The sequence below is a fragment of the Melopsittacus undulatus genome, chromosome 4 (genome assembly GCF_012275295.1).
Source record: "Melopsittacus undulatus isolate bMelUnd1 chromosome 4, bMelUnd1.mat.Z, whole genome shotgun sequence".
Classification (NCBI taxonomy): domain Eukaryota; kingdom Metazoa; phylum Chordata; class Aves; order Psittaciformes; family Psittaculidae; genus Melopsittacus; species Melopsittacus undulatus.
In genome coordinates, this window is record NC_047530.1 from 71,150,160 (window position 1) to 71,173,031 (window position 22,872).

Below are 22,872 nucleotides of genomic sequence, written 5' to 3' on the forward strand. Positions count from 1 at the left end.
ATGCCTCAAAAGCTGAGCAGAGGGTGGCCTTTGCATAGGAGAAGAAAGGAAGCGTCCACTATGGTCTGTACCTCAGATGGAGATGGCCTGAGGCCTGAGCTAATGTCTCCACAGATGCCTGTGGAAATCTGTGTGGAAAGATGAGGGAAGCAGTATAGATCACGTTAGTGCAAAAAGTCAGGGTGAGCAAATAAGACAGTTATCTTCTTTTTCCAACTCCCTTTTATTTATACTGAGAACAGAGGCTGAGTGGCTGGGTCTGAAGTGTAACTCTGGGTGAAGTGCTCTGCTGAAGCCTGAACAGAACTGAACTCACAAAGCAGGAAGGCTGCAGTTCAATAAAGTCTATAGGCAAGCAAGCAGAAAATGCCTTATAGCTGTTGCTTTAGTTCAGTGCATTGTATGCTTTCAACTTTTAATGGCTTTTTAAAGGTGGACTGTGAGGGGAGGGAGAGTGGATCACCAGACAAATGACATCCAAGTCTTAAGAACGCAGTGTCCTCCACCACCCAGTTATGATTTGTTTAAGGAATTGAGCTGATGTGAACCATTGAACTAGTCTCATCTGCCTTACGGCTAGACACGGGGCAACCTAACAGACAATGTGTGTTGAGACGTACCCACAGCCCTTCATGTCCGGGTAAGATGTCAGTTTTGCTGGGCATGGCCACTACGAAATAGGATGTTCAGTATGTCTCTTCTCCCTCATGACATCTGCCAGTGACAGCTGCCAAGACGAACATGGTTGTTTGGTCAGCTCCACAGGGTTGCAAGTGCTGAAGATGTGCTTGTTCTCCTTGCTGTTTGTTTGTTCCTCCTTTGTTCCTGTGATTCAGCTGATGTTTGAAGTTCGTAGGAGGAGATAGCACTTGCTATTCTATGCCAAGGTACTCCTGGCACACAGTTGGCAGCATGGGCTTAGGCATTTTCTTAGTGACTTGAAGGAAGCTGCTAAGAAGGAAAGGAACATTACAGTATTTCCTTGTATTCAATATGCATTTTCAAAGACACTGCTTATCATGCAGAAAATTGTTGTGTTTGGGTAAAGCAGCCAAAATGCTTCACAATTAGTAAATAATGACACCCTGATTTTTTTTTTAAAAGCTTATTGCCTATAATTAAGGGTGGCTTTTCTAGGAGAATGGTAAAAAAGCTTCTCTGTGCTGTTCTAAACATTACAAACTTGAGATAAAGTTCATCAAACCTGAAGTCTTGCAGAAGTTTTCCTTACCGTGGTTTCCTGTACAAATAGTTGTTTATCTTAGTTGGTGGCAGCATATGTGTCTGCCTTGGTTAGATAGCTTGCTTGGTAACCTGTGTAATAAATTACCATAGGAAATGGCATAGAGAAAATGTGATAAAATTCAGTAGTGTATTGGAGTTTCTAAATCGTATGTCTTTACACAGGAATAGAGACAGTAAACTATATGAACAGCAAAACCAGTGAATCATAGAATGGTTTTGGTTGGAAAAGACCTTAATATCATCTGGTTCCAACCCCCCTGCCATGGGCAGGGACACCTAACACTAAACCATGTCACTCAAGGCTCTGTCCAGCCTCGCCTTGAACACTGCCAGGGATGGAGCATTAGTGCTTGGTGCTAGAGTGCTAGGGTTTGTACCTGCCTGGGGTTTGGAGATGAAGGGAGTGGCTGGTAGGAGCTACTCTCATGCAGTGCTAGTTTCTTCATAAAAGGATTGGGATGAAGGTAAGTATCAAACTGTTGTGACAGGAGCTGACTGCTATCTGTGTGTGCTTGTCCAGCTGTAATGCTTTCTGATCCTAGAAGGGCTGCCTTTCCTTGGCCCTTCTGTTGATTCTTGTTCTATTGTGACTGCTTTGAAGACAGTTTTATCTACAAAGATACCAAACTGGCTATCTTATCCCTTTTTCTGTGCTGTTTTTGGAAGATGTTTGTGGCTTTCAGTCTCCCTGCCAAAGCTTTCAAATTACAGCAGTCTATAGGGAAAGTGAAAGCGAGCCTTTGTGTGATTTCGAGAACCAAGATCTTTATTCTGGTATTGTAAAGGGGACAAGGTAGGGATACAGGCCAAAGTCTGCGATAGAGACAAGAAATCACATAGGGCAAAGGCAAGGGATCTATAGCAGAAAATTACGCACAATAAATATCTTTACTGCAGTATGACCCATCACAAAATCACGTGAACCTCACCTTGCTTCCAAAGAGATTTGTAAAGTTGACAGTTCCTAATTCATCTTTCAAGGTGGTTACAAAGAAAACAGCACACTTTTATGAGCAGAGTAAACTGCAGCAAAGGCTTGCCTTGGCTGAGCTCCTCCATGTTTAGGTCTACAAGCTGCTCTGACTAGTGTGGAAAGTCAAATGGAAATTGTTGGCTATTTCTGTTGCCATTTCCCTGACAAAGGCTGTTTGCCTTATAGAATAGAGCTATATTTTACACTTGTCTTGCTGACATTCAACCTAACGATGAGGTCGTGCCGACAGACTTCAGGCCAATAAAATCCTCTTAGGTTCTCATTCTGTGTTTGCCCAATGGCTTTTTGCTTCATCCTCTGCACTGTCTTTGCATTGCATCTTCAAAACCTCACCCTGCATGTCTGCATCCCAAGATGAATGCCAGCTCCTCTGCTGTGAAAGCAGCCATTGCTTGAACATCTCCATGAGAGCTCACGAGTGAAACGTTCACTTGGACATCAATCCATTCAGGTCATGTTTTGCAGCCTCACATCTGCCCTTGCTGGGTGATGGTGTGGGTTTATAATGCACTCTGAGTTGCCTGAACCTTGGAGTGAAATCTTTTGGTGTCCTGGCTGCATCACCCATTGCTGCTCTCGTAGCTGTGGTGTATGAGCACAAGGAAAGCATGCAGTCTATGTGGAAAAGGCAGCTGAGGTCTGTGGTTGCTCTGGCCTTTGCAGAGGTGGCAGAGAAATCTCTAAGGCACTGTAGGTTTTAAGACAGGAAAAGGAAAAAAGAGAAATATGAATAAGGAAAAAAAGAAATAAGAATGAATAGGTGAGTGGAAAAAATCAAGGACCCCTAAGTTAAAACTTAGCTTAGAGATCTGGATGTTGAGCTGTGCTTGGAGGGCAGGGCAAATGTTTGTACTCACTCTAAAAAGGAGAGTGAAAGAAGTGGCTGTGTGTTTGTACAGTTTTTGTCATTGCCATTTATTTAATGATTATGAGGGTTTGCTAAATATGAGCTTGCTGCATGGGGATGGCATCCCAATAGCTGGACCAGTTGCACTGGGAACCTTCAGAATTGTCAGTTACAGACCAAAGGGTGTGTAGGAAAGTAAGAGCCCGAAGGTGAGCATTACTGGTTGTTCCCATAAGGCAGAGTGATTAAAATGAAAAAAAAAAACCTAGAAATCCCCAATTTGTGTTATTTAAAGTGAGCTCTGAAGCAGTATGAGGAGTTGGTAGTTAGATGGGAGGCAACACATGTGGCTGTCAGTGGGAATTGTGGGGAGCACTGAAGGTGGATGTTAAATTATCCTTGGAGGAGAATACAGTTCTGAAGACAGCAGCTTGTTAAAAGCTCTCTTTTACCTTTGTTCTTGTCACCCTTGGTCTGCTACCTGCTGGTGAGCTACAGAAGGATGCAAAGATATCTGAGTGCTTAAACTGAAGTTATCTCCTGCCTCAGTGATCAGAAGGTGCTGACTGCTACAGTATTCTTATCTTTATGCTTCCTTATTCCTTTTTTTTTTTTGTTAATTCTAAAATGAGAGCAGTGTTTTGTTTTCCTGCCTTCTGCATTGTGCTTTAAAGATGCAAAGACCACATAGTGCAAAGCTTGTTCCTGGTTTGGGATAGTTTCTCCCATTGTGAAATCTTGGCAAACTGGTTTTGAACTTACAGTTTCTGGCTGGCTATAGCAGTCCCCGACAGCAGTGGGTGTTGGCAACAGTGAAATTTTCTGTGGCTGATTTGTTGTCACTTCTGGAGCTTTTGTTAATCTCCATTAGAACAGAACAAGGTGAAGAAAAATATTATTTCCAGCTTTCAGTAAAAGGCCCAGTTGCTTTTGCAAGCAGTTAGTGCCCTACCAGGCTGTGTTCTGGTGCTTGCAACATAATGTGCTTTCCTTTTGTAGTTTATTTCTGATTTGATGTTTCATGAGTGAGGTTTTAGGGCTGCAGATCCAAATTTGACTTACACGTAGAATTCAGAACTCTTGTGAAAAGGCACAGGTGAAAGGGGAGGTGGATAAAAGCTGGATCTGCTTGTTGGGGCAGTTCAGTATCTTTGCGGGCTGATGCCAAAGATAATATGTATGTTAGTCTGTGGGACATTTAATTTTCAAAGGTACTGATCAATGCATTTGTTGTTTGAGCAGAATTGGTTAGACACACAGAGACTGAAGGATGCTCCATTAAAGTGGGGTGACAGCCTTGCCTGGAACTTTGTTGTCTGCATATGACCAAAAGCTGCTGAGCCTGAGTCTGCCTTTCTCAAGTTTCTGTCCACTCACTTCTCCTGTGGGTTCCCTCCCCAGAGCCATCTTTAGGCTGTTTGTCCTCTGCAGGATCTCTTCTGCACTGCTTGCAGGTGGTGACTGAATTTGCAGAGGAAAGCTGTGATGCCTCTGGGAGACCAGGGAAGTGCAGGCACTTCACTGATCATGTAGGAAAATGCCATCCAAAGCCAGAGATGCTGGGAAGAAGTGGAAATGAAGATGATAACTTTGTCTCCACCACCTGTAAATCTAAGAAAGGCACTGATGCTGCAGCTTTCACCTGCAGGTTCCCAGATGCCAGGAAAGCAAATAAAGCAGAGCATGGGCCTAGGAGTGGAGTAGTTTGAGTGCAGGGGAGATCACTCGTCTGGCTAGCATAGTCCTGGCACATGGGAGAACTTGCCTTCTATGGCACACATTCAGGCTTGGCCACCCTTACTGCTTCTTCCAGCCTTTGCTCCTGCTTTATCAAACATGCCCACAGAGCAGGTGGGAGCCATGGGGGGAATGATGTCACTAGTAACATTCCAGCTGATTTTGGGCCCCTTCTCAGGCTGTGATGTTAATTTGGGTGACATTTTTCCAGACAAATGTCAGCAAGGTGTTGCTTGCTGTAACCTCATTTTTATAAGGGAATTTGTGCAAGGATTTGAGAGTATACATTTGAGCAATATCAGGAACAGATACCTCTCTCTTTCTATCTTTTGTGTGGGAGAACACTGCAAGGGACATCCTTCTCTTCCCATGATACTTGCCCAAAGGCTACAGTATTTCTGGGGTTGATCATCCTATGAGGAAAAATTATGTGTCCTGTTTCAGTTTCCACATCTTCCACCTTGCAGGTAGGCAGAGGGCTGTGACTGACATTTTGTTGGTGGTAAACTTGTTTATACTAGGCATGTCAAGGTAGGTATGGAGGAAACCAGCAGTCATGCCTGGCTTGCAATCATTCATGCGAGTCTTGGCACTTCGGGGTAATTTGTTATGTTGGGATAGAAATTCTGTTTAAGAAGGGGCTTCAGTGGATTCCGAAGTGGGAAGATAGATGTAGCAAATGGCTCACAAGGAGCTGCTTAGTAGGTCTGTTTGGTGGAGTTATATATAGATTTTGCTCTCTGTGGGTCCTGCTGGTGTAACAGTAGGTTGCACAACTGGCTCTTAAGAGAGCTCTTTGTTTAGAGATTTGTTGCCTCTTTTTTTATCAGAGCGTCAGGGCAATACAGACCATCCAAGGAAGTGCTGAATAATCCCTATTCTGCTTGCACAAGGGCAGATACCCAGAGCATAACTTTCTTTTGTCTCTCCCATTAAAGAGAATGGAAGTTTCCAGCCCTGTAAGCAGAATGAGAATACCTTCAAATAAAACTTCCCTGTGATGCTTTAGCATATGTAATAGGACCCTGAAGTTGCCAAATCATTTTTGAAGCTGCTTTTTACCAAGCAGGGAGGTTGCTCAAGTGTCTTTATTTATCTATCTGGAGAGATTTTTGACCCCCTGCCTGCTTTGCTGTGGTGTTGCTTCTTTCCCCAGCTGGGCTAGGCTGAAGCTCTTGCAGCTTGTTAAATAGCCAAGAAGTTCTAAATGAAAATTGAGTGTTTCTAATTTGCATGTCTCTTGAGATAAGCAATTAGATTTTTTCCTTTTTGCTTAATTTCTGATTGTTTCATCAATTATGTCTTTGAAAAGCACACACAAATTAAAACTTGAGGCAACAGTCATATACATTATTAGAAATTAATGTTACAGAAATTCATGCCATTTTCCCATTTTCTGTGTTGTGCTTGGGAAGATACGGGAGGAAAGCTTTAATGTTTTATACACAAAATGTTTCATATTTGCTTGAATTCTCAGGCAGGTTATAAGTAGTTAATTCCTAGAAGGGAGATAACTTCAATGAAGTAAGAAATGAAGAATGATGCAATAAATGGAGAAAACGTTGACTTGTTTTCTGTCTCGCTGATAGATATCTAGGTGAAACATGGAGGTGTTACATGCTCTCAGTGCTATTTTTGCTGTTAGTAACACAAGTTTTCTGTCTTTCCACTGACTTATCTATTGCTCATTTTTAATGAGAAAAAACTGTTTTTCCTGCAGAAATGTCCTCACTGGAACTAGTTGTGTACCAGGCCAGAATGGTTTATAGTGGTCCATGTTTTGACAGAAGCTCCTCTTTCCACCTTTTCTTTTATGCACACCCCTTCTTGCTGCTACTCTTTCTTCAGTAAATGTATTTCCCCACTTGCTTTGGTCTTTTGGGAATGTTTTCACCTCCTTTTTTTTTCCTGAAGATACACAAAGGAAAGGTGATGTGGTAAGGGGGCAAGGATGGGAATTGCAGAAGGAGAATATTAAATGTTTTTATCTAACTCAACAAAACCCACATAAAAATACTTCCAGAAATTAAGATGTGCAATTAGCTCATCAGAGATAATAACAGTCTCTCCTATGCTGCAGTAGAGCAGAGACACAAATACAGTGACAGCTCAGGTTAATCTGTAATCACTTGTATTTTCCCTGAGATGGTATATACTTCTGCCAGGTCAACGTTGATTGGATCAGTTCTGCTCTCACGTTAACAAATTTACCCAAACCTGTGTGCAAAGAGAAGATGAAATGCTGAATCTGGGTGCTCTGATTCGGGCACTGCAAAAAGTCTCTCCTGAGCGGCAGCTGAACAGACAAAGCAACCTTGGATAATGCTTGGATGCCACCATACTTGCTGGAAGGCCGAGCCCCTCGTGTCATTTTGCTGTGCACCCATGGGCTGTCATTTAACGTGTCCTTCTCCTGACGCCCTCCAGGGGAGCTGCGTAGCCTGCGTTGTGGCTAGGCAACGGTTGTGGGAGGGTTCCTGCACCAGGATACCCTTTTCCAATGGATAATGTGTTCAGATTTGTTTGCCTGTTCTTCCAAGGATGCTGTATTGGTTTTATGGCAGGTGGACAATCAAATAACCAGTCTAAGGAAAGGCACGAAGTGAAAGATGTGAAAAAGTGGCTGTGGTATTATTCAGCCCAAAGGTAACGGCAAAGGTTTAACTGGAATTATGCTGGGGATTAGTTGACTTGATAGCACTGTAACAGCTGCCTGGCTTGAGGAGCTGGGTGAACAGGTGCTGCTTGCCTCCTTCCAACCCAATTCCTTCACACTGTACCTGTTCCTCCTTCCCCAAGCTGTGCCCTGCTCTTTCTCCAGCAAGACTTCATTTGATGAACTCTATTTATTCCACTGTATTTCCTTTCACCTCTCCTTTGAGGTTTCCCATCTTTTAAGAGTCCCTCTCCTACTTATCTCAGGGAGCTTTGCAAACTCCTGCCATCTTTTTTCCTTTTTCCATCAAGGGGCATCATTCAGGGCACCAGCATTTTAAACTTTGCTGGAATGAAAGATAGAGATGAAATGGGAGTATTTTTATGGTGAAGGACATGCATGGTTGCTGGTGATCATGTGATGAACAGCTGCAAAGAGATGCCCACAACTCCCATGCTCAGAGCAGGCTCTGCACATTGGACCTAGAGAGAGTGCTTGTTTTCTAGGCCTGAAGAGACATGAGTTCTCCCCTTCTAGAAAAGAGGCAGCACTGTTTTCATAGCTGTCCTCATAGCCCTGAGCTGGATTCATAGATATATGGGTAGTGATCAGGAGAAAGTGGTCAGAGGACAAGTATCATGCTCCATCAGGCCATGGATCTCCAGGTGCAGATTCACACATCCATGGGTAACATTTCTTCTTTTGCCACTAGCTGACAGGCCATGCCAAGGATGTAGTGTGATTTCCTTCCACCTTTCCAGGAGGTTGTCTGTCCTCTGCTTCAGCAATATTCTGGAATGTGGGCTTTTCCAGTGGTGGAAAATTAGAGGATATGGGGCACTGCTGTAGGGCATGGGCTTCTGTTCCCCTCACCTGCTGAGCTTTATCTAGCAGTAAACTGAGTTTCTTTCTAACTTTTCTTTTGGCCACCCAGTTCGGGGCCAGCATATAACATCACCTTTTTAAGGCATTATTATCTTCCAGAGGTGATTTTTTTCAACTTATTTTTTGTGGAAACCCCTTCCTTCTCTCCCTCTGCTTAAATCCACATGTGGTTGCTGCCTGAGAACATGACCCATCCTTGCCTGGATCATGCCTTTTACCCCCTAGGTGGGGTCTGCAGCTTGGCCAAACGCCCCTATTTCAATCTTTCCCCCTCTCTGTGCCTTGTCAGGGGAGAAGCCAGCTTGCCTGTCACCTCTGTGGCTGTAGGTACCATGCCATAGCTGAGCCCAAAATCGACAGGCAAGCCCCAGAGAGTGAATTTCAAGGGACGTTTTGATTAGCATCGTTAAGCCATCGAGCTGGGAGCTTTTGTCATTGCCTGTTATCCCCTCGGTCGCGAGGTGACTCGTCCTTTGGGGCGAGCCCCGCACTGTCACGATGCTCCCCGGCCCTTGCGCCCATTACCTCGGAGCCGGCACCCCTTACCCATCCGGGGGCTGGCGGCCTCCCTTCGCTGCTGACCGGGGCACAGGAGGCGGTGGCTGGGGCGGGCAATGGGCGAAAGGGGCTGGCCCAGGGACTCGCTACGTGTCGCAGGAGCCCTTATAGGCCCGGCGCAGCCCGGCCCCGCCGCCCGTCAACATGTCGAGCCGACAGCAAACGGTAGGACGGCGGCGCGGGGCCGGCGGGCGGGGGGCTGCGGCGGCTGTGGGGCGCGTCCAGCTCCCTGAGAAGACAAACCCTTTCCTCACGCTCCTGGCATTGCCGCTTTCCCTTCAGGATTGGGGGCTCTCCCCGAGGCGGGCAACGCTGGGCAGACGTGGACTCCCCAGGGGGATCGACCCCTGCGGGTCCCGTCGGCTGCTGTCGAGCTCCTTCTGTTCGGTGCCGGGGCCGGACCCATCGTTCTCCTGCCGGGGTACACGGATCCCCTCGCAGGAGGACATTACATCCGCCGCGTTACGGTGCAGGGCGCTGAGGGTGAATGCTGTGGCTGGTCCGCGCTGGTGCAGATGCGCGAGCGGTGCGTGCCCCGGGCACAGCCCTGCTGCCCGCAGGTGAGCCGCGCAGCGCACCGGGCGAGCGCGGTAGCGGTGCCCGGTGCAGCCGGTCCTCCCGGGAGCGGCGCCCGGCAGCCTCCAGGGCGAGGCCGAGGGCTGAGTCAGCGAGAGGCTGAGCCACTGCCGCGCTCACGGCTTGTCGGGTTTCTGCCCAGGTCCCACCCGGGGAGAGACGCTGGTGAGAGCCGCCACCAGCACCGAGCGGCCGCCAGCACTGCAGCAACAGCCAGCGGGGGTCACAGAAAAGCTGTACAGCAAAGAAAAATAGTAATATCCGGAATTAGAAATTAAAACTGCAAATCGCAGTCACAGCCAGAAACCGTTTTCCTCTTGCTAGCTGCCCTCTCTCACTTCTTGGATTTGGGATGTGAGGTCTGGGTCATTCTGGCTGCACATAAGCTTTCCAGGATTTAGATCAGAACCGTAAGAAATCTTGATGTAAGTCTTTTGGGCTGCTTTTGCTGGTCCATTTATTTATTTACTTTATCGTAAACTTTTCAGATGGATCTAATGCGTTTTGAGCACACTGGTAATCTGTCTGGGTAGGGATGCAACCAAAACCATGCTTAACAAAGCACGCCTGTTGAGGCAGGGTGTTCTTGGAAACATGAAAACCTGTGGTTTAGGGATTATTTCTGGGAGGGGATGCAAGACATGAGCTGTGTAGGGGAATTTTGTTTATTGTTGTGACAAGAGAGAGTCATTAGTGAACTTCCAGAATAATCTCTCTCCTTTGCCTCCACCCTGGGCTGGAAAAATGACCTTTATAAGCAGGATTGTGGCTGACCTTTGTACTGAGACTGTCAAAACAGATGCTATCTGGTTGACAGTTGTAGGCTTATTTTCATGTGCTTATCTGCTAGGTAGCTGATAGAGTGGGAAAAGGTATGACTTCACTAATTACAAGAGGTTTTGATAATTATGCTGAAATGGCAGTGATGCGCCGTTAATGATCCTCTTGGTCTATGGCCAGGGACATGTGTTGCACAGAGCATAGATGAAGTTCTTGCTCCTAATGCAGTCCCAGTGTCTCCTCAGTTTCAGCCATCTCAAGTTGGTACCAAAGGACTGGGATAAGGTATTTTACTTTGATAGGGGTCCCTTGATCAGCTCAGTTATTAGCATACACACACAGACAATTGCATTCGCTCTCAGTGCAATTACACGGTGTGGTTCAGGAGAGTTGAGGCATTGGCAGTGCATCAGAGATTCTGCCTAACGAAGGAGCAGGCAACAGCACAATGTGCTCCCACAAGTAGCAGGCTGAATGTTGTAGCTTAGAGGAGTTTTAATATGGTGGTGAATTTTTCATGATACGTTTTGTAGCTACAACAGCCAAAATGGTGCCATTAGAAAATGAAGATGGGATGCACAGAATGATTTGCCCTACTGAGATCCCTGTTAGTAGCACAGCTCATCCTTCTGATGCTCCTTACTTAATCATTCTCCCAGTAGCATGAATTGTTATGACTCATAAAAATCCTTATTACAAATGAAATGTCAGGGCTTACCACTTCTCCACAATGTGGGTGATGTGTTAATTTTTCTCCCACAGACAAGGTTTTGTGGGGATGGTTGCTTCCAGCATTGTTCTCTGTCCTAGAATATGTCCAAAATGGGTTTCGCTGGTGATGTTTGTTAGCTGTCAGCTTTTCAAAGGTGCAGTAGTGGTAGCTGTTACAAGATGGACTGGTTGTGTTATTTGACTGTGCTCCTCATTTTGGATATTGAGTTAATTGTACATGAATTCAGTCTGAATGTTCTCTGGAGTTTGTGGGTAGTTTCAGGATATTTTAACTGCACACCCATTTATTAATAGAAGCTTATGGTAAGGTACAAAGGAGAAAAATTTTATTTTTTTTTTTTTTTTTTTTTTACTTCTACATGTGTTGTCCTTGAAAATGAACAAGGCACCTTAATTCTGCTGGAGACCCAAGACTTGGTGTGCAGGAGTCTTTGGCTGGTTAGTATGGAAACGCTCCCTTCGTTTCTACTCATGATATTGCAAGAAGTATGAAGTCCTCTACGTGTTGGGAAGTGTCCTTCAGTTCACAAACCTCACTACCAGCATTAATTTCTGACCAGTTTCAGGGCTGACTTCTGGGGGACAAGAACGTCTTTAAGGATGACCTTAAAGATTTAATGTTCCTTACACAGGCCTCCTGTGTGCCCCAGTCGTGAAATCCTGCTCTCAGGAGTAAGTACACTGTAAAGTAATTGCAGTGAGTAGCATGGAGCTGTGGGACTGCCCTTGTTAATTGTGTGGGCTCCTGCACAGCGCTGCATTCAGGGCTGAGCAGTCCTTTCAGCCCCGTCGAAACAGCAGCTTGTTCTCTCTGCATCTGAGGTGTCACTGGTATTTCCGCAGCTCATTCCTTCTCCCCGCTGAGCAGCGTTTCCATACCAAGCAAGAGCGTACAGAAGGAGTAGTGTGTTCCGTGGAAGCTGCTTGCCATGGAGCACAAGCTCATGGGCATGGCCCTGCCCTGGAAGGGCTGGCCCCTCGCCAGAGAGACTGGCTGCGTGGCTTGCATGTCCCTGTGGGTGTGTAGAAAATGCAGCTCAATGCATGTTGTGAGGTGGAGGTGTTCAGAGCTGGCTGCCAGAGTCCTGCCCCTGGCGGCGGGTGAGCATCATCCTCAGTCACTGCTTCCAGTGAGCTTCTCTTTGGATGTCCTTTTTGGGTACTTAAGGGAGAAAGCAAGCCCAGTACTGAAGCTGCCTTTTTTGGGGTGTTACAGGTTTGTCGTCTGTCTGGTCTTGTGGAAGAGTTTCCAGGACTCTGAACCACGTGGCATGTGGCATCCCTTGCTTTCATTGTGATGTTGTTTCCATAGCTCAGTGGATCACAAAGTGGTAACTTCTGATAGTTCAGTTTTGCTTGTGTGGGGTTTATGTGCACAGTCACAGATTATGTGGTCTGATTTGAAGATAAATTAACACGCACAAATAATTTAGATTTATTCTTTTTTGTTGTTTTTTTAATTAAAGAGAAAAAAATCATACAAAACAGATGACTACCCTGAGAAAATAGGAAAAGGCTTAGTTTCTTTGCCTAAAAACTATTCTCATGTCGAAAAACTGCAGGCACAGGGTGGACCAAGTGATATCACAGGCTGTGCAGTAACATATGTGTAGCTTCATAAATCTAATTGCAAAGCAATGCAAAATAATAAAGTTTACTTAAAAAACCCTAAACAAACATGCGTTTATTTCCTCTCACACTTATTCTTTACTTATGTCTTGAACATAAAGACCAAAACATTTTTAAGGATGTTTATGTTCAAAGCAGTTCAGCATAGTTCATCACTGTCACACTTGCACAGACAACTACATCAGGCAGCAGAGCTGTGATTTCAGGGAATTAGTGCGGCTTGGTCTGGGTTGAATTACTCAAGACAGTGTTTCTGATGTTTTATCCAGTGATTCAAAAGTCTTGCATTTACAGCTGTGATTTATTTTGTGAAACACAGTGCCTAACTCATTGCACTGTGACAGTAAACGATGATTGGTTTCTAGTTGCTCATTGCATGCTTAGTATATTGGTATATTTGGTATATTTTCTATCACTTTTTCAAAGTGATCTCTCTTTTTCAAATATCACAGAAAGGTCAGCAGATTAAGTCTCTTGATACACAGTTATTTCAATTTCTGTTGTTTCCTATAGCTCTTTCCCTTCTTCGCCCTGTTTCTTTTGAAGTCCTTTGCTATTAAAAAGTTACCTTTCCAGTCTGTTGCCCCACCTTGCTGTTTCCTTCACTCACACTGTTCTGTGGGGTTGCCAGTTGCCAGACCCATGTTTATTAAATGTACTCTGTAGGAACCGGGGTGTTCCATTTGGGGAATTTCAGCAAAAAAAAAGCCACAAAAAGTTTCAGGCTCCTAAATATTAATGCCTCTTTGTTTCTATGGTTCAGAGAGGCTGAGCCCTCCAGAGGGTGTTGAACAAAATAATCAACTTGGTGTGGTCCAGCCCCAGAAGCTGCAAGCTGAGGACCTTGGTGGACCTTCCCCAAGTGCAGGGAGGCTTGTTCTGGTGTCCCTGGTATTGCCATGGCAGTAGGAGAAATAGGGCAAGTTTTACAAGAAGCTGCATGGTCAGAGCACCTCCTGGGGCTGTAGAAGGGTGTGTACATGGAAAAGTGGAAGAGAACTTTGAAGGGTTTTTCTCCTCGCTTTGCAGGAGACAGGCAGGTAGGTCAGGCATGATACCTGCTCATGTGCTCGGAGGCTAATCTTCTGCTTTCCCAACAGGACTAGCGGCTCTTCACAATATTTCTTCATCTCCCAGGGCCTGGTTTGGAGAAGTGCAGCTGAGCACTGCTGGTGATGGTGGTTGGCATGGTGGGTGCCATCTGGGCTAGTGGCCAGAGCACCTAAACCCAACTGTGATTTTTCCAGCTCTTGAGTCAAAGCACTTTGAATCAGCATGTTGTTTCTTGTCCCGTCGCTGGACTCCTAGATAAATACAGACTCCAGCCTCGTCTGGTTTTCAGGTTGCACTGATGAAGTCACAGCCAGTTACAAATCTATGCCAAAACCCATAACTCAGGCACAGCTTTCCATCCATGCTGTCTTTGGGCAGCATCAACAGGTGGTTTTAGGCAAGACAGTGAATGAATTTGAAGACCCCATGCTACCCAGACATGTGCGCTGCAGCTGAAAGTTAGATTGAGGCCACAGGGATTTTGTTTTTCTGGAGAGCTTTCAAGATAAGCAGTGGCATACTTGCACTTGTTTTTTTTACTGGTCTGATGTTGATCCTGGAGGGTGTATTTGAAAAGACCTTGCCTATCTGAAACCAGGTGTTTTAGGTAAACTTGCAGTTGTACATGCCCACAAAAGATAAGTGGTGTGCAGGGCCTGTATTAATGCTCTGAAAGATATGCCCTGCCTTGAACTTGTACTTTGATCACAGTGCTTATACACTTCAGTATCTTTAAAGTCCATTAAGAGAAATGCCATGTAATTGAGGTTGCTGTTTATTAATTTACTACTATTGTGAGCAGGGTAACTAATGGTTATCTCTGATTTAACTCTGAATCAGAGCTGTAGGAAGTGAGAAATAGTTCCTTAATGGTCTGGCAGCTTAATAATTTCTAAGTGAAAATTTACTTGGAGTGTATCATTAACAGAAAGAGAGATGCAACAAAGCTTGGTCAAGGCATTTGGCATGGATGTGCGTCACAAAATGGCACACTGGAAGTTAGGATTTTGCCCGTAAGACAAAATCAGCTCGCTGTGAGTGCTGCCTCCTGGCGCTCTCAGAGCAGTCCTTCTTCGTCTACTTACAGCTTGGCTCAGTTAAAACTATATGTGTCGAAAGCTTTATCTACTGAGTGGGTGCCAAAATGTGTTGGCCTGTTTGGAGAGCAGAGATTGAGAAGGGAGCCAGTTGGCTTTTTTCTTTTTTTCTGTTTTTAAACATGGCTTCTCTGTAAATGCAGCTCTTCAGGGTTTGTTGAGATGGGCTTTTCTCATGCGTATTTGGAAAACACACCATTTGTACCTACATTTCCAAGACTTCCTAACCTTGAGGTCTTCCCAGCCTCTGGCAGAACAAAATGTGTTCTTCATTATCAAAATGTTTTCAGCTTTCCATTGTAGTGCAAAGAAGTGTGTCAGTGAGAGGTCATTTTTCAGGCTTGCCCAGCCCTTCTGATGGGGAGATCATTTGTTTGTTGCCAGTGGGTGTGGAAGAGGGAAAACTCCCTCATTTTAGAGGAGGTTTCTGCTGCTGCAGGAGACTCCATTGTGTGCTTGCTTCTGCCCCGGCCCTTTGGCATGATGCTGGACAAGTCACCTCATCCGTGGCTGGGGCAGCTCATTGCATCTGCCCCCACCTTTGCAAAGCTGGTCTGTGACCATGCGGATGAGGAGCATTGAGCTCTTGGAGGTGCAGCCTGAAGTCCAGGGGAGCTGCTTTTCAAACCTGTCATTTTTAGAGGGCTTAAGTATTGTGGGATCTCAAGTCTTGATCTGCTGTTTGCTTTACTTTCTGCTACTCTGTGCCTGTAAAATTGGGGATTATGGTGTCTGTGGATCATCCTTATGTCTCTGACCTTGAGTCCTCAACTGGGCTTGTCTCATGCAGCTTGTTACATTGGATGGCATGCTTAATTGTATGACTGTGAAAGCAACTCTGCCTTCAGCCAAGAGAAAGACCAAGGAGACTGAGTTTGCTTGGCCCTGTCTGCAGTCTCCAGCAGCAGCCAAGAGTGGGGGCCAGGGAAGAGCTTATGGCTGGGACACTACAGTCCATTGTCTGAACTCCTGTTGATTTACAACTCGAGATACCAGAGGCCCTGCCTTTCTTCCTGGTAGTCATTGATGAACTTTCCTTCCATGAATTCATGTTCATGATATTTTCCAGCCAAGTGAACTTTTGGCCTGCCCAGCGAAGTTCCCCCATTTAACCATGTCCTGCATGGTGTTTCTGGCTGAGCTTTCCCGCAGTCCTTCCTACTGCTGCTTTTGTACTTCGCAAACCTCAGAAGGATCGCTGAGGTGGAGAGAGATCTTGTGTTGCTTGCTAGCAGCCACTTACCATTGCAAAGTCAAATGCATGTGGTTCAAGATACCAGGTTCAAGACTGCATGTCCAGCCTGGATACTGAATGGGGCAGGGAGAGGCACCATGTGGCTGTGACGCTGAGCGCCACCAGCCTGAGCTAGCATCCAGCTTTATTCTTTCAGCAGGCTGCTACCGTGTCCTGTAGGGATGTGATGCGAGAGGATTAGTTCTTTTACAGGAATATGTATTTTAAAACCTGATGAAGCTGCTTGAAATGCAGATCCTCTGTGGCTCCCACTAGAGCTTCTCAACAGATCCAGGATTTCTTTCCTGAGAGGGATATGATGAGCATGTTAAAAACAGGTATCCTGTCCTCTTATTGTTGTAGAGACAACATGAGCGCAGTTCAACCTGTGCTAGCTTGGAGGAAATGCTGCTTTCTCACTTAGCAGAAGCTGGAGCTGGTGTCCTGCCTGCCTGTTCATAGCTATGGTTAGATGTTGACTTCCAAGTTTGAAAACCTATTGCAAGCTGAGTTAATGGGGACACAAAACAGTTGAATGTGGCTCACTGTGTTATGTGTTAAAGCAGTGCTAGTTCAGCTTTTTTAAGCGTAGGTTAACAGTGGTCCTGGTTTGTTGAACTGATCTGTGGAGCAGTCAAAGGGAATGATTTTGATGAAACATGATATTGCTCTGACATGTTGGCTCCTAGCACCCATTGGAGGACCCTCTGAATAAGCCAGTCCCATGTGGCATGTCTGAAAAGCAGGGCTTATGGTTTTGATTGTATCTTACAACTGAACAAAATGTAGTTCAGCTGACAATCTCCACACTGCACATCAAGTTTTAACTTACGTGGTATTGGGTGTATGAGTCCTGTCTGTCTCTATTCTAAGGGATAGGGTGCCTCCCTTGTCATAGTAAGAGGCAGTATGTCTACAGTGGCTTATTCACCATAGGGAACCACAACCCATTAATTAAATTCCTAAATCTCATATTCAGGGAAAAAATGAAATAAAATTACATGCAGATACAATTCCTACCTGATTGGTATTGGTTTTAATACTGAAGTTAATGTGTAGTCACAATGTGTACCCTTGTCATCTGTCCCTCTTGTCCCTGAATCTGAGGGACTCATTCTGTTTACCATTTCCATAACCTGATAGTTTGCTCCAAAAGAAGATAGAGAAGCATGGTCTTGTGTACTCGATAGTTCTTGCTGGTATGGGAATGGTGCTGTGCTGCTCTGTTTTGGTGCAGCATGTTTCATGCAGATGCCCTTGCACTGTGCAAAGCAGCTCAGCTGGCTGTTGGTCACAGCTTTGTGCACTGCTGGGCACTGGATTTGCCAGTGGAGGTCATGGGGCTACACCATCTCTGTGTTTTTTAACTGGTCACTTACCTTCTGGTCATGTAATTCCCTTCTTTTTGGTATTCTCTGAGGTTAGACATTCTTGATCACTTTCTGTGGGTGTTCAATCCCAAAACTTATCTGTACTGCAGTAAGAACATAATTTGTGTTCCCTCCTTTGGCAAGTTAACTAATTTTGCATTGAGTGTGGTCCAGCAGTCTTGGCATGATCCAGAGCAGCCTTGTAACAAATGCCACACATCAAAGCAAAGCAGTTCTCCTTTTGCAGTGTCAAATCTATTGTTTGCAAAATGAACTCGAGCCGAACGGCTTAAATGGGTTCGTTTAGAGGAGGTAATTTAGCAGAACAGCGCTGAAAATTAAAAATAGGGCAATCATGGAAGGATTTATTGTTTAAATTGTTATTTTTGTTAGCAGCTGATGAGAGGCTTTGTTTGTCAAATATTTGTTGCCCATGCGGGTGTCCCTTGTGATTTCTGGAATGAAGATGGGAAGATTGTCTCTAGAACATTTGTACTGGCCTTGCAAATTCATCCCAAAAATGTAGGAGTGCAGGATGACTCACTAGCTTTCCTGTGTCAAGGAAATTAAAGTAGTGACATCATCTAATTCAGAGATAAAGAAATGCCTGATCTGGGTGCCTTCAGAAAGGCAGATTTTAACACCCAACTTGCTGATGTGAAGTCACACAGTCTAAAACTCAGTGTGATTTACAAGATGTCTGGAACATAAGCCTAGTTTAGTTGTGGGTTTGGTTTGGCTTGTTTGGTTGGGGTTCTTTTTTTGCCAGGAGTGCATAAAACTTGTATTGTGGCAATGCAAAACATGTAAATTTATACCAAAACAAAAGTATTTTCCTGGGAGTTAAGAAAAAGTACACTTTAGCTTACACCACCTTGAAAACCTCATGTGCTAGCAATGTTTGCCATCTCCAGCCATCTGTCTCCAAGATGAAAGACTGCTTATTTTGGGTAACCCGGATGTCTCTGCTGATCTCCTTCAGATCACCTGTGTTATGCTCCTGGCAGGGACAGGGGCTGAGGTAGTGATGCAAAAGGAGTGAGCATCAAAAGCAGAGGTTCCCAAGGAGCAAGTGAGGTCTGCTGTGGTTTATCCAAAGAGCTGAATGAAGAAAGAGAGCCCCGTTCAGCATCCTGCCTGGTGTGAGGGAATGCTGGCAACCCCAGCACTGCAACCTCTGCAGAGTGTTTGGTGACACATCACTGTATTACTCAGCTAAGTCTAAAAAGAAAACACAGCATTATTTCTGTTCGCATACATGTGGTGGGAGAGGAGACAAATTCCACATGCAGGAAAGAGGTGGGACAACAGTATGGGAAGTAGGAAGGTGGCCAGTACAGTAATGCATCATCAAGTGCTTGAAAAGTCCCACTTCCCCATCAGGACCTGCCAGCCAAGCTCTGCGCCACGATGGTGGAATTCCTGGTAGTGAAATGGGCAAAATTTCCAGGGTAACTCCATCTTGGTAGGGATTTCCCCTGGAAAAGAATTAAGCTGATTTTGAAGCATTTACTGTCTTAGTCCATGAAATGAATCAAACACAAGCCTATGGACTTAAGGTTAAGAGAGCTAAATCAGGACTTCAGAGACTCTGAGGTTTCTCCATCATTTTTCAGTATGATCGTAGTAAAATCTTTGGTTCCACAGTCAAAAGCCCCCTCTTTCCTCTCTTCCTTGTTTTCTTCTGAGTTTTGCTTTTCTGCAGCACAGAAAACCCTTTCACAGAAGGTTTTTCCCCCTTACCAGTGATGGATATTTTATCTTCTCTAGGTCAGCTTGCCCATTTGCAAGAGCAGCCATGGGACTTGCCCTGGAAGAAGAAAATCATTATTTAAGGAAAAGCCCCATGAACTTAATTTTTATACATCAAATTCAACTATTAGGACAAAAGTTAGGATATTTTTTTGGTTTCTTTGGGGTTTTTTTTGGTAAGATGGCAGGATTTGGGAGGGGATTTTGAGCAGTAAGTTAGATCAACCTCCAGAGGCAAGTGTTTGACTTCAAACTTGAAATCTTCTTGATCATTTTATAATTTTAAAAACCTGTTTTTCCATTTGCAAATATTATTAGCTGAAAACGTTGATAACATTTTGAAAGCCTTTTTTTTTCCCCCTCCTGGAGAGATGTCCAGGCTGCAGGACCAAACCAGGGCTAGGTGCTCGCCTAGGAAAAAGAAGGAATCATACTCCTGATTACGTGAGATAGATCTATGAATAAAAATGCAGCTGGAGGAGTCTTGACCCTACCCTCACTGTTGTGTCTGGGTTTCCCCAGGGCTGTGAGTCCTGTCAGCTGTCAGTTGGTTGCTAAGCATGTTCCTGTGAAGATGGCCCTCCTGTTAAGTGAGCCAGATGTGTGACTAACATGTGCTTAATAGCACTGCACTACAAGAGTGTTTCTCCACTGGCTTCATTCTTGGGCTGATCCACTGTGTTTTCAGGAGGGAGTTCCTCTCTGGAATAGGATATTGCTGCAGCCTGCCATAAGCTGTGTTCTTGGACAGCCTCACACCCTGCCTGGGCCAGCTACAGCAGGCAGAGGTACTACCTCAGCAGCGGAGGGAAAGTAAGAGTGTAATAAAGACATTGTTTTAGACCTCATCGGTAATTGTTGTGACCAGCACTGCTTATTACTGACAAATCTTTCATCCTGCAACACTGGAGGGCTCTGCCTTCAAAGGATGGCTGAGCAAGAGCTGGCCTGAGAGGGCTGTATGCACTTTGAGGATCTTTTGAATGTCCCACTCAGCTTCTGGCTCTCCTCCTTAGTTTCCACCCCTCAGCATAGCATGTGGCACTTGTACTTGTTTCTTGCCCTGACCCCATTTGTTATGGACCCATAGAGATGCTGACTAAAGAAATGGGTAGGTGAGGTTAGGATAAGGTGCTGCCTTGTGTCATAGAGACCAGTACTTAAATTTCAAGTGGAAGGTGGCAAATCATCCATGTAATTCACGGGGACAAGCCTAAATATTCTTCCAGTGTGCTTTCTATTAATCATGCAGTGGTTCTGCTCCTAACAAATGTCAGCAATGGTTGGGAACAGTTCCCCAGGCATTTAGCTATCAGATGAGAGAAGATGCTCCCTGGCAACACCTCTTGTGTGGTTAGTCACATGCAACCTTCTGTTTATGCGGGCAAGCACAGCTGCTCCCTTTCAGGGCCAAATACTTAACAAAACCCTGAGGTTACTTTCTCAGACACCGTGAACTGGGCAGTGGTAGCTCTCAGAGCAGAGAACACTGGTGTTTCCTGAGTTCTAGCAGGTCTGTGCTATGGTGTACTCTCTTGTCTCAGGGGTCCATCTCTTTGTCTGGGATGAGCACCAGTAAAAAGCCTCCTGCCTCTGCCTGCAACCTGCTTTCACAAAGTAGAGGAGCATCTTGTACCAGCAGTGGGGAAAAACTTGGTTGTTTTGGAAGCCAGGCCTGGAGACATTTGGAAATAGCTCAGTCAAGCATGATCTTAAAGAGATCTGAGGTCTTGGTGCCTCCCAGTTTGTCAACCTCATGGAAAGGTTCAGTAGAAGGGAAGGCCAAAAGCAGAGTTAGGATTTGACTTCTTGGTCTGCTGCATCCGTGGTACAAGGTTTGGAGCCATATCTTTATTCTTTGTCTCATTTCCTGGATGAGGTAAGGCAGGGTGGGCTGAATGCTGAGGTCATGCACATGTGGGCAAACAGTACATTTCCAAGGAAAGGAGAGAGTGTGCCAGTGTCCTTCTTAACCATCTGGCTGGCAGAGGCTGCACGGCTCTTCTTTGGAGACACTGCTGGGTCATTTATTGGCTTCTTAGAGCCTTGCTTGGGACTGAATTTTAGGTAAGAAGTTCCTCTCCCAAACATCTTTGATCTAGACTATTACAAGAAATGCTTTCCAGTGTCCCTAAATTTTCCCTGCCAGGGGCCCAATATCCAGGCGTGAGTGTGTTGTGATGATAATTGGATTATCTCTTTTAAATATGTGTGGGTTACAATGATGAGGTTAAACTGTGGGAATAAAATCAGTAGGACAGCCCTGGATCTGATTAAACCCTGTCCACCACTTATCTCTGCCTCCCAGCTGTCTTGCAGTATGTGCTTGTTCAGATGAAATCTCTCCAGGGTTTGCTCTCAGGCCATTGATGCTTATTTTGGGTGGTGCCTTCACTCTGTTCTGATCATGCTATGGCTCTGGCTTCCCAATCTATGTCCCAGCTGGGGGATGACTGGGCAGGAAGTTGGTGTTTCCAGCCAAGCAAGCTGCCATTCCAGACACCTGCAGCTTGCTTGTGTTTCTCTCTCTTGCTTTACCTTTGGTGTAGCTGGTGACCAGAACTTGAGTTGTTGTGTGGCAGGCGGCTGCTCAGGGTTAGGGAGAGTTTACCAGCAAGATTATTGACATAGAAGAAAAGTCAGAGGGATTTGGTACCAGCCCCCAGCAGATCAGAGAGGTTTGACAGTGTTGCCGAATTGCAAAAATGCCCTTGATGATTTCCCAAGCTTCAAAAGATGCCAGCATGCAAAATAAAAGCTCTGAGGTGCATGCACTGGGAAGATTTATGGCACAGCAACGTGTACTTGTAACAATCTCGTTACATCAGCCGTGTAGGAATGTGTTAGTTCCTGCATCTTCCCAAGGCACGGATGTTATCATAATTCATCTCCTGCAGGACAGATCCAGCAGATCAACATTCTGAAAGGCAGGTGTGTAGCTGGAGTTCCTCCTGATGCAGAGGCTGTGACAGAGAGATTCAAAGCATGCACGTTCCTTTCTCCACACAGAAATATCTGTCTTGTCTGTTGTGGTTTGCAAACAAATTGCAAAATAGATGCTTTGTGGTTTTTGGAGTGCTGCACTTGAGGAGTGTGTGAGCACGGGGCAGGTTAGGCTGCAGCAGGGGAGGTTTTGCTGCAGGGCTGAGTGGTGGCAGGCTGTTGGGAAGGTGAGTTTGGGTGCGTGTGCTGTGCTGAGGGTCCTTGGCTGGGTGATGCATAATTTCAGAGCGGTGCTAGAGCTCAACCAGGAGTAAATACAGCAGGAGCACACCTGTGCATCCTGGGGGAAAGGGTTATTTTTGTCAGCTGCATCTTCGGAGTATGCTCCTTTAGCCTCTGCCCAAGTCAGAACCCCTGGGGACGGGTGGAAATTAAACCGCTGTGGTGCTGGCTCACCTTTGGAAGCTCAAACTGTTCAAAGAGACTTTTGAGACCCCTCTGCAAGAAACCGCAGCAAAATGGAGTGAAACACAGAAACCAGATCTTTTATTTTCTGAGTCACCAAGATGCATTGAGCTCACTTGCTTTTCCAGGGTCAGATTTAGAAAGGTTTTGTTTCTTTGGTTTTGTTTTGCTGCGATACCCAGGCTCTGTGTTTTAGACAGCATCTTGTCCATCCACTACACTCCAACCCCCAGATAATTGATTTTATCCTTTGAAACAACTGCAGAAGGGAGAAGCAATGTCGGGACGTGCTCTGGTTGGTATGGCAATGAAAATGGGA

General features: G+C 45.3%; 1 protein-coding gene across 1 annotated transcript in view; it reads left to right on the forward strand.

Moving 5' to 3' along the window:
- The first annotated feature begins 9,026 nt into the window (after positions 1-9,026).
- Positions 9,027-22,872, forward strand: part of PAPSS2 (3'-phosphoadenosine 5'-phosphosulfate synthase 2) — a 29,536-nt gene continuing 15,690 nt past the window's right edge. Inside the window, exon 1 of the mRNA XM_031053395.2 lies at positions 9,027-9,087. Coding sequence (XP_030909255.1) covers positions 9,067-9,087 — 21 coding nt within the window. The 5' untranslated portion in view covers positions 9,027-9,066. The remainder of the gene's footprint in view (positions 9,088-22,872) is intronic.